The sequence below is a fragment of the Harmonia axyridis genome, chromosome 7, assembly GCF_914767665.1.
Source record: "Harmonia axyridis chromosome 7, icHarAxyr1.1, whole genome shotgun sequence".
In the NCBI taxonomy this organism is placed as follows: Eukaryota; Metazoa; Arthropoda; class Insecta; order Coleoptera; family Coccinellidae; genus Harmonia; species Harmonia axyridis.
In genome coordinates, this window is record NC_059507.1 from 15449164 (window position 1) to 15467935 (window position 18772).

The 18772-nt window shown below is 37.3% G+C and overlaps 2 protein-coding genes across 3 annotated transcripts; both read left to right on the plus strand.

The window, feature by feature from the left end:
- The first annotated feature begins 1331 nt into the window (after nt 1-1331).
- LOC123684574 lies at nt 1332-2042 on the plus strand. Its single transcript, XM_045623868.1, has one exon. It carries the CDS (start codon nt 1332-1334, stop codon nt 2040-2042), a length of 711 nt encoding a protein of 236 aa, XP_045479824.1.
- A 5820-nt stretch (nt 2043-7862) lies between these two features.
- On the plus strand, nt 7863-17556 carry LOC123685030 (arylalkylamine N-acetyltransferase 1-like). 2 transcript variants are annotated; one of them, XM_045624587.1, is made up of 4 exons: nt 7863-8061; nt 12010-12248; nt 13960-14229; nt 16244-17556. In XM_045624587.1, exons 2-4 carry the CDS (start codon nt 12051-12053, stop codon nt 16433-16435), a joined length of 660 nt encoding a protein of 219 aa, XP_045480543.1. In that variant the 5' UTR covers nt 7863-8061; nt 12010-12050; the 3' UTR covers nt 16436-17556. The 2 variants fall into 2 exon arrangements, with proteins under 2 accessions (XP_045480543.1, XP_045480542.1); XM_045624586.1 differs by having other exon boundaries at nt 7866-8061; nt 12003-12248.
- The last annotated feature ends 1216 nt before the right edge of the window (nt 17557-18772 follow it).

Below are 18772 nucleotides of genomic sequence, written 5' to 3' on the forward strand. Positions count from 1 at the left end.
TTTCATTTTTGACGAGAAAAACTGTGTTTTTGGTAATAACCTTTGAACCTCATATTTTGAACTTAGAAACTGTATTTGTTATAAGTTTTCGGTATATTTTAATTAGAAATATAATAATTTACCTCCAACAATGCTATATAGAGATGAGTAAGCTATTTGTATGTTTCTCGTGAATAGGCTCAATAAACACTGAATCAATTTCAAACCTTTTTCACTTGTTGAAAGGTGGGTGCATTATCGCCGAGTAACATAGGCAGGTTTTATCCCGATATTTCCACAGCATCAGGGCCTACATGATTCATGGCATGGTTCACCGCAGCCTCCTCGGGGCGAGAGTCGGACAGTGATCGACTGACACTGACCAATGCGGTGCGACTCCCCATACCCTGCTGTAGTGTCGTGGCTTGGGGTACTGCACGGGGTTTACGATGCCAGGTATGCAAGGGATCAGCACTTGATGCCTGATATACCGACATGTGGAATCTGATGTCTGTGGTCATGTCTCGCGAGCAGAGGACACATGCCGGGGGATTTGGCTTAACCGCCTGAACCGAGTGTATGAAAGACACAATAAAAACTTTCCCCAAGACAAGGTGGAACAGCGTATGCCGAAGTCTGCGTGGCTAGTGGGAGGATCTAGTCCTGAATATGCGAACTCCAGATACCAGGCGACCTCTGGTTTAATTGGCCTTCCAGGGGCATGCGGGGCTCTGCCTCTGGTGACTGAAATTCCCTAGCTGCACGTGGGACTTCATATGGACCAATTAGAAAAAATTAAAGAAGGGCCTAGCACTAGCCCTAATACGCTAATCGAGGAAGAGCAAAGCCTCGCTCAGCCTGAGGAACAGGGCGCAAGTCCTGACCCCATGGCGGAGGAAATGCTGCTGAAGAGCAGCGATGAAGAGGTCGTAGCTGGCCTCGAAAAGCTGACGGTCAGGAGACCTAGCCTCTCCGGGGCCGCCAGAAGGAGGATGAAGTTCCTCCTAAAGAAAGGGATGGCTTCTGACGATGCCAGGAAAGAAGCCTTCAAACCAATTGGTCCAAAGCAGAAAACAGGCCGAGGGACCAATAGAAATAGGTCGGAGGACAGTACGCCTAAAGGCAAGGAGCCAAAGAGTGTCAAATGTGAGGCTTCAAAAGTCGCACGGTCCTCAGGAGGTGCCGGGGCTCAGGCCTCGGGTGCCTCCAAGGTTCAATCCTTGGGAACTTCCGGGGCTCAGCCCTTAGGAATTCCCAAGGGTCCTGCATCAGGTGGGCCCACCTACAGCCAGGCTACCGCTGGTCTGAAGGTGGGGATAATGCACAAATAGTTTCCAGAGGTGATTTTGGTAATGGACCAACTAATGGCCATCAAAAAATCGCTGATGGAAGAAATTATTGCACTGGGGAACGAGGACGCCATAACGCCTACGTTCCAGCAACTGCATATGAGGCCAGGCTGGCTTGGGCTGACATGCTCTGACAAAGCCACTGTGGAGTGGCTGAAGAGCATACAGCCAAAACTCAAACCTTGGGAGGGAGCTGATCTAAGGGTAGCCGAAGAGGCAGAACTGCCTCACCCGGAGATCCTGGTCGGATATCTCCCCGACAGCCATGATCTCTCCAATGAGAAAATTCTCAAGGCGGTAGAGAACCAGAACGCAGGGCTCAAAACCTCCAGCTGGAGAGTCCTTCGAAGGGGACCATCAGGACCCATGCTCGAGATTGTCATCTCGGCTGATAGAACATCGGTCGAGAGACTTGGAGCAAAGAATTGGCAGATAAACTACTTTTTCGGCCAAACAAATCTTCGCCTTAAGGGACCAAAGACAATGGCCGAGAGGAGAGGAGCATCTCAGGCCCCAACCTCTGGTCCGGCGTCGAAAAGGCCCAAAGGGGAGGTAAAGAAGAAGGTGGTGAAGCCTCCAGGAAATAAAGAGGCCAAAAAACCGACCACCAGCTTTGGGGGGAGGGCTGATCCGCAAGGGCGTGATAAGGGGGGCTCCGACGGAGAAAAACCGGCGGTCCCTTCCGAAAAGCCTAGCGGACATTCAATCTCATAAGGAGCAGATGTCTGACATGCCTTCAGATAAACCTCCAGCACTCGAAGGCAGCCTCTAGTGCCTTATGCTGGAGAACATCTAGAAGGCATGTTGACATGGGGCTAATACAAGAGTCCTGGATCAATGGAGGCCAAGTAAGAGGCCTACCAAACAAAGTATATCAGACGATATACTGCGATAAGGCAGTAAGTCCAAGAGCCCTAATAATACTCAGAAGGGGACTAACCTGTCTTCCACTTACAGAGTTCCTGACAAGGGATCTTGCTGCGGCATTGGTTGAGGTGCGAACTGAGAACATCAAGAGGCAGCTTGTTATCGCCTCAGGATATTTTCCAGGAGACGCCATCGGCCCACCACCGGAGGAAGTACAACGCCTCATCGAATGGTGCCGCATGAAGAAGAAACAACTGATTCTGGGCTGCGATGCGAACGCACACCACAAAGTATGGGGCAGCACAGATATAAATCATAGAGGTGAGGATTTGCTTGACTTTCTATTTTCTACTAACATAGAGATAGTAAATGTGGGTAATAGTCCAACCTTCATGAATGCGATCAGAAGGGAAGAAATTGACCTTACACTGGCGACACCTTTTATTGCGGGGATGGTCAAGAACTGGAGGGTCTCAGAAGAGCCATCCGTGTCAGACCATATGGCAATAGAATTCAACGTTGAAGCAACTGCTTCAGCTGATGTTGAGTGCAGGATACCCAGGAAGACAGACTGGGAACTTTACATAGCCCACATGAGTTCTGATCTGAAGGGCCTGAAATACAACATCAGCTCCAATGAGGATCTGGAGAACGCCTCTGCTCACTTCACATCATGTCTGAAGAGGCCATTTGAAAACAGTTGTCCACTCAGGAAGAAAACGATCTCCAGAGACGTCCCCTGGTGGAGCAACCTCAAGAAAATTGCTAGAAAAGCCTTCAATAAGGCTAAGCGAGAACGCAGCTGGAATGCCTACAGACTAGCCCTGACCAACTACAACAAAGAGGTCAGGAAAGCCAAAAGGCAGTCCTGGAGAAGCTTCTGTGAGGGAATAGATAAAACGGCCCCAGCAGCTAGACTTCAAAAGGTACTATCTAAGGATCACTCAAACCCAATTGGCCAAATAAAGAAGCCATGTGGGGAATTTACGAATGATCCTCAAGAGAGCCTAAGAGCTCTACTAGAGACTCACTTTCCTGGCTCCAGGCAGATTACCAGTGAAGATGGGGCCCCCGCTGGGGAAGTATACAACCCCACCAGGTGGGATTCTCAGAAAGCTGGTAGACTATTCACACCAGAAAGATTTGAATGGGCGATAAAGAGCTTTCAGCCCTTCAAATCAGCAGGCATGGATGGTATTTTTCCAGCCATGCTTCAGAAAGGTGTTGAAGTGCTTATAGCCCCGATAACTGAGCTCTTCAAGGCCAGCTTTACAAGGGGCTATATCCCGAAATTATGGAGGGAGGCGAGGGTAGTATTCATACCCAAAGAGGGTCGAAAAGGCTCCACAGAGCCTAAATCCTATCGACCCATATGCCTCACCTCCTTTCTCCTGAAGACCATGGAGAAAATAATTGACAACAACATAAGAGGCAGTGTAAAACTCCACAGCAAACAGTTTGCTTATAGGGCGGGTAGATCTACTGTAGACGCCCTTCATCATATTCTTAGAGAGGTGGAAGGCACCCTCAACGCAAAGGAGATTCTGCTTGCAATGTTTGGTGATATCGGAGGGGCCTTTGACAATACCCTACATACCTCCATATGCAATGCAGCCAAAAGGAAAGGGATAGAACCCTCCACTGTAAAGTGGATATCAGCTATGTTGAAAGGACGAACCGTTACAGCCTATCTGGGAGAAACCGAAGTGACTGTGCTGACGTGCAGGGGATGCCCTCAGGGAGGGGTTCTATCACCCCTGCTGTGGAGCTTGGTCATGGATGGCCTCTTGGAGAGGCTTACAACAGGCGGATTTAACGTCCAGGCTTACGCCGACGACATAGTGGTGACAGTTAGAGGCAAGCATGGGAGCCAAATAAGTAGCCGAATGCAACTTGCTCTCAAAACTATTGAAAATTGGTGCGGGGAAGAGGGGCTTACTGTCAACCCCTCGAAAACATCAATAATCCCGTTCACTAGAAGAAGGAATCTCGACCTCAGAGCTCTGGTCTTAAATGGTCAGACTCTGCACTTCTCTAGTGAGTGTAAATATCTAGGTGTTATCCTGGACAGTAAACTGAACTGGGGAAACATATAGATAAGACTCTTTCCAGAGCCACGTCGGCTATGTGGGCATGCAAAAGACTCTTTGGAAAGACATGGGGAGTGAAACCGAAAATGGTACTGTGGTTATACACAGCGGTGGTACGCCCTATTGTCACCTATGCATCTTTAGCATGGTGGACAAAAACCGAGGAGGTCACCACACGCATCAGGTTGCAGAAAATGCAAAGGCTGGCGTGTATTGGTGTCACAGGAGCTATGCGCACAGCTCCTACGGCAGCGCTGGAGGTCATACTAGACTTGCCTCCCTTACACCTACATGTAAGGAAATGTAGCCATAATGGAAAGCTCCTTCCTGGGAACTGGGTTGGACATATGAGGATACTGAATCAACTAGATTCAAACCTCCTCGCAAAACCATCAGATATTATGCCAACCACCTACGATTTTGAAACGCCCTTTGAAATGGTTATAAATGACCGTCATAGTGCAATAAGTTTCATAAATCGTCTGGACAAAAAGTCATCCATATGGTTTACAGATGGATCAAAAACAGAGAAGGGCACCGGCATTGGGATTTATGGACCTAGATTGAGGATCTCTAAAGCCCTGGGAAGTGAGCCCTCGATTCTACAGACAGAGATAATGGCTGTTTATGTATGCGCCCAGGAGTGTCTCAAAATGAACCTCAAAGGGGCGCATATCTACATCACCACGGACAGCCAAGCCACGCTGAGATCCCTGGAATCGTGCTTTCAGGGGTCTCTGCTGACTTGGGAGTGCCGTAACACCATAAAGCAACTGGCCAGAGGAAATAAGGTGACTCTACTGTGGGTACCAGGGCACTGTGGGGTTGAAGGAAATGAGAGAGCGGACGAGCTTGCAAAAAGTGCATCAAGGTTAAGACCTGCTGGACCTGAGCCTTTCTGTGGTATAGGAAAAGACCAATACAAAGCTGCGGTCCAGCTATGGGAGTTGAACAGTAGGACAATCCACTGGACTAACACTCCTAGACTTGCTCAGGCAAAGAAATTCGTGAAGATTTCACCTACTTACACCAGAAAACTCCTGAAGCTGTCACGAGCGGAGCTTCGGGTGATGGTGGGACTGCTGACGGGGCACTGTCGGTACAAACATCATTTGTACCGTATGGGTAAGTCAGCAGACAAGATTTGCAGGCTCTGTGGATCGGAAGTAGAAACTTCTGAACACTTGATATGCAAGTGTCCAGAGCTGGCTGGCCTAAGAACCATTCACATGGGCAAGCCGGTCCTGGATACCAGAGAGGTAATGGCCAAGGCCCCTAGGGAGGTTGTCAATTTTATTAACGTCGTTGACGACCTCCCTGGGTTTCTATGAATGAGTAGGGTAGTGAACAAAAGATCTGCATGGTCGCAGTTCCCGGAAGGCTTACCGAAGCAAAACGACCCCAGTTCAAATAATAATAATAATAATACATGATTTTAACTGGAATAAGTCGGTGAAAAAAAGTCCTATCGAAATTCTTTTTACGTGTGCTCTAGAGTTTTGGTTGATTATACGTAAGAACATGAACAGGAACTTTGTTTTCAAAGTTCAAAATTTGTACGCATACTTTGAGAGATTATGTGTAATGAAGACATTACTATTACTACGAATGAAGCGGCCGTGGAGTGATCACTGGCAAATAAGTGTTTAAATACCGACTAGCTATGCTCTCCAATTTTCATTAGCCATTATGTATCTAGAATATCTAGACTTGGAAGAAAATCGTTAGAAATATTGAGATTGTGCGGTATCTAACAACTGTCGATAAAATAGTTCTTCTTAGAATTGAATCACGTTTTGATTCAACTACCTTCTTCTCATCTCTTCTATTTCATCATATATTTTCATAGAAATTATTTTTTTCTTCTTAGAACTAAATTACGTTTCGATTCAACTACTTTTTTCTATCTCTTCTATTTCATCATATATTTTCTTGGAAATATTTTTTTCCATATCTTCTTAACGTACGTAAATATATATTCACTGCCACACCGCATAATTATTATTTTCTATCCAATTTTATTATGTTCTTATCATTTGTTGGACAATCATAGACAATTTTTTTATCATTTCGTTAACGACATATTGTTTGAAAGACTGCAATATGCCTAAAACACAAGGTCTCAACTATCTAAGCAAAATACCAATACGAGGTCAGCCGAATTACGTCGTATTGGACAATCTTTGTCTAAACGTTCAAAAACGCGTAAAGTAGCGTGAAAATGGTGCAGAGTATCATTGATCTACTTGGATATTTATGATTAGGCTGTAGGGATTCATCAAGCCAAGCTGCTTGACATTTTAACCAAAATCTTGACTTGAAAATCAAGCTCGTGAAAAATTACATACTCGATCTTGGCTTGACTTGATTTTAGATATTTTATTGCTTGACTTGATATCGAAATACTTGATATTACTTCAGCTTGATATGCACTCGTTGCACGGCATATATTTCTGCAATCACGTGCGCGCTTAGACTAAATAAGAGGATTTCTCGAGCGCCGAGAGACTGAAGCATTCGCCAGTGTGACTTTATTCGAAGTTTTCTCACATTTCTATGATATCTATTGGTAGATTTTGGTAGTTTCAGAAATATCTTTTCAAACTTGGCCATTTTGGCCAAAATTCTATCAACGCCAGCATCTTCAGCTCCTGTTGAAAGACAATTTTTCAGAGCTGCTCTTACAGTTAGAAAAACCCGCAATAGCTTAAGCGACAAATCTATAGGATGCCTCATGTGTCTTAGATCCTGGATGGAAAATTATGAAATCAAACAAAGCCTGGAGGTTTTTCCAATATTGAGAAACTTTATTTTTTATTTTGTTTTGATTTATAGTGATTTAATTTATGTGTCTATTCAAAAAACGTTGCTATTTTCGATTCTTTTATACAATAAGTTTAACAAATAAAAGTTTTTCTTGCAAGGTTCCTTCTCATTTCATCATTTTTTCATTGATGTGACACTACAAAAAAAACTGCTAAAATTCAAGCTTGATATGATTCAAGTAGTTGATAAATAAATACTTGACTCGAGCTTGACTTGAAATCAAGTCAAGCTCAATCCAAGTAACTTCAACATCAATCTAAGTCGTGAGTCCCAATAAGGGTGCGACACTCTGAGGATTTTTGTAATACAAAGATTTGTAGGTATTTCTCTTGTTAATGGTATCTTTGAAATTTCACTCGATTTATCGAATTTCAATTGAAATATGGCGTAGACAAAAGATTCCCAGAATATTTCAGCTAAATCATTTACTATTATTCTCAATAATTTTCATCTATCGAAAGTTATGAACAGAAATTCAAGTTGAATCCAGTTCCTTTCCTGTTGCACTGTGCTTTAGTATCCTGCAATCAAAAGGACTCACTGAGCTTATTGGAGTATTATAAAGAATCAGTATTACTCACACCCAAGATCTTTCCAGGGTTCTCAGAGCACTTTCGCTAAGTGTTGACTATACGATCTGATATAAACAAGTAATCAAAACAATTATACTTCCATAGGTACTTCCTCAGTTGACCGCGATAAATTTTATATCCACATCAAGGATTAACTTTAGGAAATGACACCACTTCAGTTAAATTATGTCTTATTTCGGTTCGTTAGTTGAGCCAATTGCCATTTCAATGATGTGCTAACTCCCTCTGCTGGTACGGTCCTGACAGCTCCTATCCCGGCCGTTGCTACAAGCAACAGGAGTCAAGAATATCGCGTGAAGTTGAATTACTCTAAATTTGGCAGCCGGGAGTGTAGTTTCACGGTGACAGTAAGGGTTGGTACGTACTTTCGAGCTTGCATGATTGTATTATCCTTTCTGTGCACGTGTGTTTCATGTATAACGGCTTCATGGGCAGAAATCCACTCGCAATCAACGGAATTGTGGAAAATTTTTTGATTTTTCGAAAAAAAAAATTTGGGATGCAATCGATACAGGGTGTCCGGTAAATAACTTATTGAAACTCACACTCATTACTTGCTTATTGTGAAAAATATGTTGCCTTTCCATCATGACGAGCTATGAGATAATGGGACATTTTCTAGGTAGAAATATATCCAATTAATTGTTTCTCTTCATGTAATCACTGATCAATTTAGTCCAATTTATAATGGATTACTTCAAATTGCAGGAAATTTAACAATTTTAAAATAATAACATAAGATATCATAGATTTAATTCGTTAGAAATAACAAATTGCAGGAAACAAAACATTTTTCAATCTAATCACATAATATCTTAGATTTACTTGTTTAGGAACAACAAATTACCTACTAACTACCTACAACTACCTACAACCTACTACAATTATTTCTAAGGAATATCACCTTTTTTATCACAATGCTTACAAATTGAAGAAATCATTTTTTTGCTTTCCCCTCAAAACTCTTTCTCAAATTATATCGATTACTAACCAATAATGTCCAAATGATCTTTTAGTTTTTTATTTCATTGGAATTTTTTTCTGGAAATAAAAAGACGAAATACGGGGATATACCTAAGTATCAACAATATATTTTGAAGTTTGTGATTATCTAATTTCAAACATCTAATGAAAAATAGAACTCTCAATTAGTTGTACATTTTAATTTAGTTTCTATGTGTTAACGCAAAGCAATAAATCGATAACACTACATTTTATGGCGTCGTATAAGGGTTTAATTCAATTTCAGTGATATATTCGGCGAAATTTAGTATTTCAAGTTCGATATTGGTTCCAGGATTTCCTTGAATAATGCTGGAATGGTATTCACAACAAATTTTATACATCTGCATCTCTGCTTTTATCGTAAAATGATTCTCTTCGACAAACTCATAAAAAAAAAATGTTTACATATTGACCAAAAATCAATACCCAATTGGTAATTTATATGCTCAGGTTGATACTATAGGGTGTTTTCGAGTTGACGCAAATTGAAAATGAAATAATATTCCACTTCCTTCCAAATTACCCCCTCTTATTTCAGTAATTTAAGGGAAAATTAATAAATTATTCAACATCTCATCTTTATTTACGTGTAGCAGACGTTGAAAGCAGGCGACAGTTTTTTATATTTTTTGTATCCCCAAATGATCATACATGAGAGTGAAAATTCAGATTTTGAAATTTTCAATGCTTTGGTATTATTCGATTCGAAAAATTTATTTGAATTAAGGAATTCGTGGCATTTTTATTTTCTGAATTTTCTTATGAAACTGCAGATTTTATTGAATGATATTCCAGCTACATAAATCTAAACAGGATTTGTAGTCAGAAACTTAATGTGAAATCCCAAAATCTAAAATTCAATAAAATTGGTGGAGCTCTATGGTTAGTATTTGCGATCGTCAACGTGTTTTATAATCATCATTTATCTAGGGGAAAGTTAGTTGTATTTTACCAAATTTTCACATTGAGAATATTCAGTCTTCCTCTAAGTTACTTTAGAAAAAAGATATCAAAACATACAGTGCATACATACACAGTTTCCATTATCCAAAGATCGAATAAAATAAATCATTAGAAAGCTTTTTACATGAATTTGGTACAAAAATCAATTGATGTAGAATGTAGAATGACAATCGAAACTAAGAATTCAATAGAGCTAACATTTTGCATTCAACCTTAGACTTTCATTTTGAAGCTAATAATTGTGAAATTTGCAATGGTTTTTTGCTGGAAATATTTTCCAAAACATAAAATGCTTTTTGTAATATTTTCTTTAATAAGCATTGCAAAATTTACTCTATTTAGGTAAATCTTTCAGTTGTAAGATATTTTTACTCAATGTATATTATCTACTGTAAATAATTACTTTGAAATTGAAAAATACAACTAATTATTGTTGCCAACAATAAATCATAGTTAATATTAAATAAAAACTTGGTCGCCTTTTAGAAGAAATTGAGGTCATTGGAAGAAACGTGGCAATGCTTTCCTAATTGAAGTTCAAGAAAATGCCAACTTGTAACATAAATTGATGAGAAACATTCTCATCTTTGGATTGCTAATTGTTAATAAATCATTTATCTAGTTTGTTGATCGCAAACTTTTCAAATTGAAGTTGAAATGCACCTATTATTACCAATTTTCTTCTATAAACCTAAACTTTTAATTTTTATCTCGGAAAATCCAAAGTAGAATTCTTTATCAAATGAGATTTAATAGAAAACCAAATAGCTATTAGTTTCGGAGAATTAGTTAATTAAGTTCAATTGCTTCGAATCTCACAACTTTTTTGTCAGTAACAATTTATTTTCTTCAGAAAAATGTTGTATTTCCTGTTTATGTATTGTAGGTATTATGTCATCCGTGTTTTTCAATCTACAGAGAGGAAAGTTTCCTTTCTCGAATGCTCTATGGATGAAAGACTGAATTAACGTTTTATATCAGAACATCTATGAAACGTCAGTTCATCAAGGTGCAAAACTGCTGCAAAACGTCAGAATCGATTCTCGATTCATATCAAAATAATACGATTTTAAAAAATCATTATCTGTATGAACTCAAAACTTCGTCCAGAAGCCCCCATTTATCTTCCCCAAAATCAAGATACGGCTTTATTCACCAGAAGTTGCGAAACTTCGCCTTCTATAAAACCAAAAGAACCACAATGTTCCAGGTATTCTAGAAGATCTGTACGACACACTTATAGCAATCCTAATAGCCCAAGACCGATACTAGGAACGAAAATGTCTCATTTACGTGCAATATTAGGAAGGAAAGAAGAAAACTTAGTATCGGAGGAAAAAGAGCAAAGTGATTTGACGAAAACAGTAACGGAAGGTGAAGGGGAAAATGAACTAAAGAACACTTCGGTTGATTGAAAAAAACTATGTACATAGATTTGATTTTAAATGATTTTGTAATGAATTAAAGTGAAATTTTTTCGTTGTTTTGAAGGCTTTATTAGATTATTTGACATAAGGCGGTTGGAATGTAGACGTTTATTGCAGAATTCCTTCAATATAACAGGGTAAAGTGGATTCTGACTGCGACCGAAACTCAATATTCCGAGGATATTGAGTTCTCTTCGGGGTAATTTTCCTCTCCCTTTTTGATGTTGGGGTATGAATGGCAATGAAGCTTTCACGATGTAATTGGAAAACTGTTAAACTCCCACGTTCATCAAAATTTCAAATATATCTCTATTGTCGACGTGGAAAGATGGGTTAGTTGTGTATTGTTATCAAATAAATATACTCAGTGACATTAGAATGTTGCACGAATAAAATTCATTGAACTTTTATTTTTTCCTAATGTTGTAGATATTTTTCGATATTTCACTTGAATTTTCTATGATTTTGACTACCAATACAAAATTTTGCACGGAGCTTGTACTTGTTGTTTTATATTGCAAATTTTCAGCTCGCTTTAATTTATTTTGGAGGAGATATTGCAATTTTCTGCAATATTCTGCTTGAATTTTTTATGCTTTTGATAACGCTATCAACATGCTCTGCTTTTATCATTACATATACAGTGTCAGTCAAAAATTTGTACCGAGTTTTCTGGGGTTGATAGTACATTGAAAAATAAGTATAGTTTGATGAATTAACTTATGGCCCAAAATGCATATTAAGAGAGATATATCCTTCCAAAGTAGATAAAATTAAAAAAATTTCTGTGTATAACTATAAACGGTGAATGCAATCAGATTGAAATTTCGTGCATAAATGTATATTGTTGAAATACATTCCTTCAGGAGATTCAAAAATGTCTTAGAGATTATTATATTTAAGTTTCCAGGTGAATTTTGAGTACATAACGTCAAAGAAAACAGCATAAAAATGCATTTCGAAATCGTTGATGAATCGAGATATGACGAGGTCCTAAATTACTTGAGGAATCATTTTCACGATGAACCCTTGAACGTAGCAGTTGGTCTCTTCAAAAAGGGTCAAACTTGCCAGCTCTTGGAAAACTATGATATGGATACCATGAGGGATGGATATTCGATAATTGCTATCGACCCAGACACTAACAAAGTGAGTATACAGTTTTTTATCTATCTATTTTGAAGCTATAACGCCACTGATTTTGGTCTATTTGCAAACTTAGTTAATTTCAAAACTACAGATTACCCAATATCGAGGAGGTATATCAGGAACAGGGGTACAGTTGAGCAGGCAACACACAAAACAAAGTCGTGTATGATTGGTTGCCTAGAGAAGATCTTCGACTTGAATACCTGCTTAATCATCATATGTTCCTGATACGAATTTTTGGGTTTGGGATTGATTTTTGTTTGTGAAATGGGAAAATTCGAACGAATAATCATTTGGTGTACGAATTATTAATTAACAGGAACAGATGACATCGAGGAGGTATTAATTAACAGGAGCAGATGACATCGAGGAGGTATATCAGGAACAGGGGTACAGTTGAGCAGGCAACACATAAAACAAAGTCGTGTATGATTGGTTGCCTAGAGGACATCTTCGACTTGAATACCTCCTTAATCATCATTATGTTGAATTTTTGGGTTTGGAATTGATTTTTGTGTGAGAAATGGGGAAATTAGAACAAATAATCAAGAATTTGGTGGACAAATTTTGTAACAGGAACAAATGAGATCGAGGAGGTAAATCAGGAACAGGGGTACAATTGAGTAGGCAACACACACAACTCATTCGTGTATGAAAATGAAATGAAAGTACAAAAATTGACGTATAGTGTTTTATAACGCTTTCAGATGGCATTTAATTGAACATTTCTTAAAGACACTCGAACAAAATGTTCGATTAAATGCCATCTGAAAGCCTACGCCATTTTTGTATTTTAATTAATCACTAACAGGAAAATTTGAAAAATCAATTTTTGTGGATAGTATTTGCTTTCTTCTCAATTATCTCGAAAATGATAAATCTTTGAAAAAATTCAAGGAATCTTTCATTCAATGAAGCCCCGTTGATTTCAGAAAAAAAGAGTGGTGATGTAGATTTTCAATACAAAAAGAGAACATCGCACCTCTATATCTAAGCCACTGGATAATTTCGGCAGAAGGCACTTACCTAATTCGAAACATCACATGATCAATACTTCAATACCAAAAAATTGAAAGAAAAAAAAACTGTTTTTAATTTTCTCGAAAAAAAGAGTGGTGATGTAGATTTTCAATACAAAAAGAGAACATCGCACCTCTGTATCTAAGCCACTGGATAATTTCGGCAGAAGGCACTTACCTAATTCGAAACATCACATGATCAATACTTCAATACCAAAAAATTGAAAGAAAAAAAAACTGTTTTTTTTTTAATCTTCAACACCCTGTATCTCGAAAACGAAGCTTGTTAGGATATATGTTTACGGCAATTTTTTTTCAACAAAAGAGTTGTTCTATCCAATGCCAGTTATTGCACTGAAATCTGGACCACCCTGTATATAACAATACATCCATAAGCGGAATTGGCACATGAATGAACGAGCGTCAGCAACTCCTTAGTCTACGTCAGTGCTCTCCACATTTGTTCATGACAGACCGAATTCTCAACCCCTAAAGCTGCTTTCACCCCTCTCCTCACCTCCAGCCTCGTCATAATTTCCACGGGTAATTACCGCATTTAAAAGAATAATAAAACCGATGTCTGCAACTGAACCCACGCACAATAACAGCGGCGTCGATCTGTCATCGATTTTAATTTCTCTCACAGATTCCGATTCGTCTATCGCTCTCATAATGGCCTCATGATTTTCCAGATAGCCGGGGCAATGCTGAATGCCATCTCCAGCCTTGGCGATCCGGAGCTGGAGCTGGAGAGAATGAAATGCATCGACGATATTGAATTCCATAGATTGATGGGACTCCTCTTGCGCCATAACTCGGACGCTCAGCTGTTCAGGAAATACAATGTGGAGAAGATATTCGAGCTCAGGATTCTGTCTGTCGACAGCGATTACAGGGGTAGAGGCTTGGGGCAGGAGCTGGTGAAGAGGAGTGAGGAGCTGGCGAGGGAGCATGGATTTACTGTGAGTTGGAATTATTTGAAGGAATAAAAATGTTGTGAATTGTATCGGGTGCCCCAAATTCGTTATCTAAGATTAGATTTTTCCAAATTGAATGAACAGAGAACAGCTGTTTTAGTGTTTCAAGTTTTTTGAGTTTATTCTATATCAATATGATATCCTGAATTCAAATAACGTATTCATTTTTACCTAGGAGCTCAAAATTTTAAGATATAAAATTTTAGATAAATATAAGTTACATTATTTTAACTCAAACCTGTAAGTAGTTGAAGTAGATACGAAATTTTTATTTTAGTTATACAAAAAACAATATTATGTCGTAATTACAAGCAAAAAAACATTGAAGAAATCAAATGGTCACTCAACAGTTCGAAAGCTTATTTCCCGCGACATTCTTGAATGTTTTATAAACAGTTTTTTTTTTAAACTCCAGCAGTAATCTACCATCATGTGCATGTCCTATCTTCCTTGGTAGCGGTCCTCCATAACTTTGATATCTTGGTGAAATCTTTCACCTTGTTCCTCAATGATGTCTTCTAAATTTTCTGGAAAACGGTCTAAGTGGCTGTGTAAATGGAGTTTTTTAATAATCATATTTCATTCTAAAGATTTGAAACTTTTAAGCATCTTGTTAACTGTTTCAACATAGTTTTGAGCTTTATGTTTGCCTAGAAAATTTTCTAAAACTTCAACAAATGATGTCAAAGCTTCTCGTTCAACTTATCAAGAGCCTTCAGAAATGGCTTCATTAAGCCCAACATTATATGTGACGGAGAAAGTATGATTTTTTTTCTCTTACTTACCCGAGTTAGGAGATTGATACGCTCAGTTCAGATTCACTATTTATAGATTCACCTGGAATTTACTCAAAGATCGAATTCGTATAGTTATCAAGGACATACAGCCCCAAATGTCAATTTGTCATGGAAAATTTTTTGAAAGGTTATGAGGTTGCAACCGTAGTCGTAGCGGCAATTTGGCTCATATCATTTTCCATCCTTGATGGCATACTGCCTCTTCACAATGAAATAAAATCCTTTCCTTTTTCTTAAAATAAAGGTACTCGCTCTTTAAATATCAAAATGAAACTCTGAACTTTAGTTCAGATGGAATGATCGATTTATGAATTTAAAATCCGATGAAAATACTTTTTTAATCTAAATAATAGGATCAATAGCTGTATTTCAAGTTAATTTTAAAAATGTTACCTTTTTTTTAGTATCGATTATATCTCGGTTTTCGGAAAAAGGTATTGAAATGAAATAGTTGAAACGAATATTTATAGTATTGTTACATAGAACAAAATCTATTTTCGGCAACCGTCCGGGAAGTGCTCACTTCCTGGACGCTTTTTCTCTGAGAAAGTAGCATTTCCCGGCCTAGTCCGGAAAGTACATACTTCCCGGACTAGGCCGGAAAAGAATCATAGAATCCATAGCAACCGAGATAACGGCTGACAGTTCATATGAAATTAGTTGTCAAAAATTTGCTTGTTTTTTGATCGCAATCACAATAAAATATGGAAAGCAGCAGCGATAGTGTTATTTTACATGGTTGCCGAAAAAAATATTGTACGCAACACGCCCGAAAATGGTTTTTTTGGACTCACAGACTTCCAGGACTCGCTTACGCTCGTCCTGGAATTTTGTCTATTCGTCCAAAAAAACCCTATTTTCCGGACTTGTTACGTAAATTACTATTTTTTACAAAACTTACTATTTTTTTATGAAGAATAAAAGTTAGCAGTATAAAATATTTTGAAAAATTAAGTTGACCTTGAAATAACTTCGATGTCAAGGTCAAGGTTAAAAGAAAATTTGTTCATTTTCCTTCCTTCTTGATTGTTTTCAAATCAAATTTTATTAAGTAATAATAATTTTAATTGAGATATTCTACCTTTTTTTTCTGTGATGTATTCCTCATGAATCTAATAGTTTAATGAGTTTTTTTATGACTTCTCATTACTCATTCAGGTTTTTGAAAATTCCACAATATTTTCTAGTATTTGAACTTTCAGGTCCTTAAAGTAGACGCTACCAGTTTTTTCACCCAAAAAATCCTGGAAAAGTTTGGATTTGAAACGGTGAAAACCGTAGTCTACCATGATTACAGAGATGCTGATGGAAAATACATCTACAACACTCCCCCACCCCATGATACTTATAAAATTATGACAAAGGTTCTATCAAATGAACCTGTTCATGTGTAAATTTTTCAGACTGATACTTATATGGAAACTATAAATGTAAGCTTCATTTCTCTTCGGCAAAACGAAGAAAATATTTCTTTATCTTTCATGGAAGAATCGATATGAATTTACAATTTTTGTATGTCCCTATTGGAAACATAATAGTTGTTAATGAACATGAAAGGAATACTTTAATGTAAAAATCGATGGACCTACGAGAAAACTAAAATTAGAGCTTCTCACTACTGCATCATAATAGTTAAATATGTTAAAGAAACATATTACTTGTCTTCTTGACAATACGAATCGTTTGTATACATATAGTCTGATGTTAATGCTACAACTGCCATGAAGTATTACACATCGATTACAATTAAAAAACTCTGAATCTACTATCGAATTTAAATTGTCAGCTTCAACAAAAGTATTTTCGTATTGAATGTTGAAACAACTTTCAAAGAAGTTTTGCAGTAAACATTATCAAAAATAAATCAACCCATCCATAAATTAGGATTTATAGATTCAAAAAATAACTGAACCTTCCTTCGAACAAAATTCACTTCAAACAGACTAATAAAGTCTATTTGAATTGAATAAACAAGTTAGATCTGAAGCAGCGAAGGAAATCTAACGAAAATGAATTAAAATAATATCAAGATCGAATGGAAAATTTGAATGCGAAATTCTCTTAGAACTTGCAACACGCCAACAATTGCTATCACGAAAATGTTTCTTTCCTCCTTATGCAAATGGTTTTTCCCACTTCCTGGAAATGCAAATAAGCCAAGAATAACTCTACAGTATGGGAAACATATATATAACTTTTTCAGCGATCAATAGCATCTTTCTTGGTAGTGTGTTCGTCCGAATATATTTTCTTCTGTTTCTTGAGACTTGTGTAAGTATTTTTCTTTCTAGTCTAGAGGCAGATGATGATACGTTAATCGAAAAAAATGTTATATTCATATGTTATATATACAGTGTTCTATAAATAAATGATAATAAATGATGTTTCGAAAATTTGGCCCCAATATAAAATGTGCAATCATTGAGGCTTGTAATTGGATGCCTATTTTAAATGAAATATAAGATATATTTATTAAATTCTAAGAGTTGATGTTTCTGATAAATGTTTTAACTGTCTAGTTGTTTCATTCTCCTTCATCCAGATTGTTTTCGAAAGTTATAGGACCTCATTGTATTCCTGTGAAAAAGTACATTCCCACCAAATGTTGTTATCTTACAGAAAACTAAATTATCTATCGCGCGTTGCAGGATTGATGTTGAAAGGAAGATAATTAAAAAAAAAATTAATTTAAATTGGGTCATTTAAACTCATTTATACAGAAAACATTTCAACAATGACCTTAATCAATTAAAGAAGCTTGACGTAATAAAATAGTAATTGCGCATAAGAGCTTTCTGAAGCAGTTCTGATATGTTCTAGTAAATTTTCATTGTGGAGATCTGCTTGATAAAAAAGTCATGGAATTGTACTCAAAAATTAAAAAACTTCATGACTATCAAATTAATAGTGTACATATGTTACTCAATATGTAGGTATATAAAAAAAGAAAGACATAAAAAATTCGTTCAAAACTAAGGGGGTATTTATAAATAATTGATTATTGTAACACCTTGTAGCCTTTGAAATACTATTTATTGCTTTTAATAAATACTGGCAACTGTTTTATATGATAAAATTTTGAAATCGTCAATCATAAATTGTGTATTATCAATCCCTATTCAAATTTTTTGAAGTCTCTCAAAACCGTGATAACTGATAAGTAAATGGAAAATATTTCAAAATCGGTCAAAATATGATAATATCCTCATTTAAACAAGATCTATATTTGAAACGAACACAAACGATTTTCCTTCGGTGAGTTCTTCTAGTTTTCTAATTTTAAAATTATAAAAGCCTTCACAAGACTCTCTTGTGGGCTCGAATGTTAGAGTTCTGATGAAATTTGGCATGAATATTCGAACGGTTATTTTACATGTACCGGGAGATTTCTTTAAGTTGAATCAGTCAAAAATCTCGGAATTTTGAGGGTGAAGTCCACTGACGCCAGAATTTAATTCACCCTTGTAGAGGGTACGGGGGTCAACTTTGGAATTTTAATTAGGAACTCTTCACTCCCCACAAGAGGGGAATAAATAGAAGAGGTTCTGGTATAAATAGACTCCCTCAAAACCATCAAACTTTTTTTCGAAACATTTTTCCGTAAGATTATTATTATTATTATTGCTACCGAAGAGTTGAGATTTACATCTATAAACTCACTAAAAAAAAAGAAGAAATTAACACGAATTGTCACTGAAAAAAATGATTCACTCTAAATCAGATGTTTCCTT

What these genes read in the sequence shown, in the direction of transcription:
- LOC123684574 (XM_045623868.1), top strand. Translation starts at nt 1,332, where the DNA reads ATGGACCAACTAATGGCCATCAAAAAATCGCTGATGGAAGAAATTATT.
- LOC123685030 (XM_045624587.1), top strand. Translation starts at nt 12,051, where the DNA reads ATGCATTTCGAAATCGTTGATGAATCGAGATATGACGAGGTCCTAAAT. An exon ending in TCGACCCAGACACTAACAAA is followed by an intron (nt 12,249 to 13,959) that starts GTGAGTATACAG and finishes ATGATTTTCCAG; the next exon opens with ATAGCCGGGGCAATGCTGAA. An exon ending in CGAGGGAGCATGGATTTACT is followed by an intron (nt 14,230 to 16,243) that starts GTGAGTTGGAAT and finishes TTGAACTTTCAG; the next exon opens with GTCCTTAAAGTAGACGCTAC.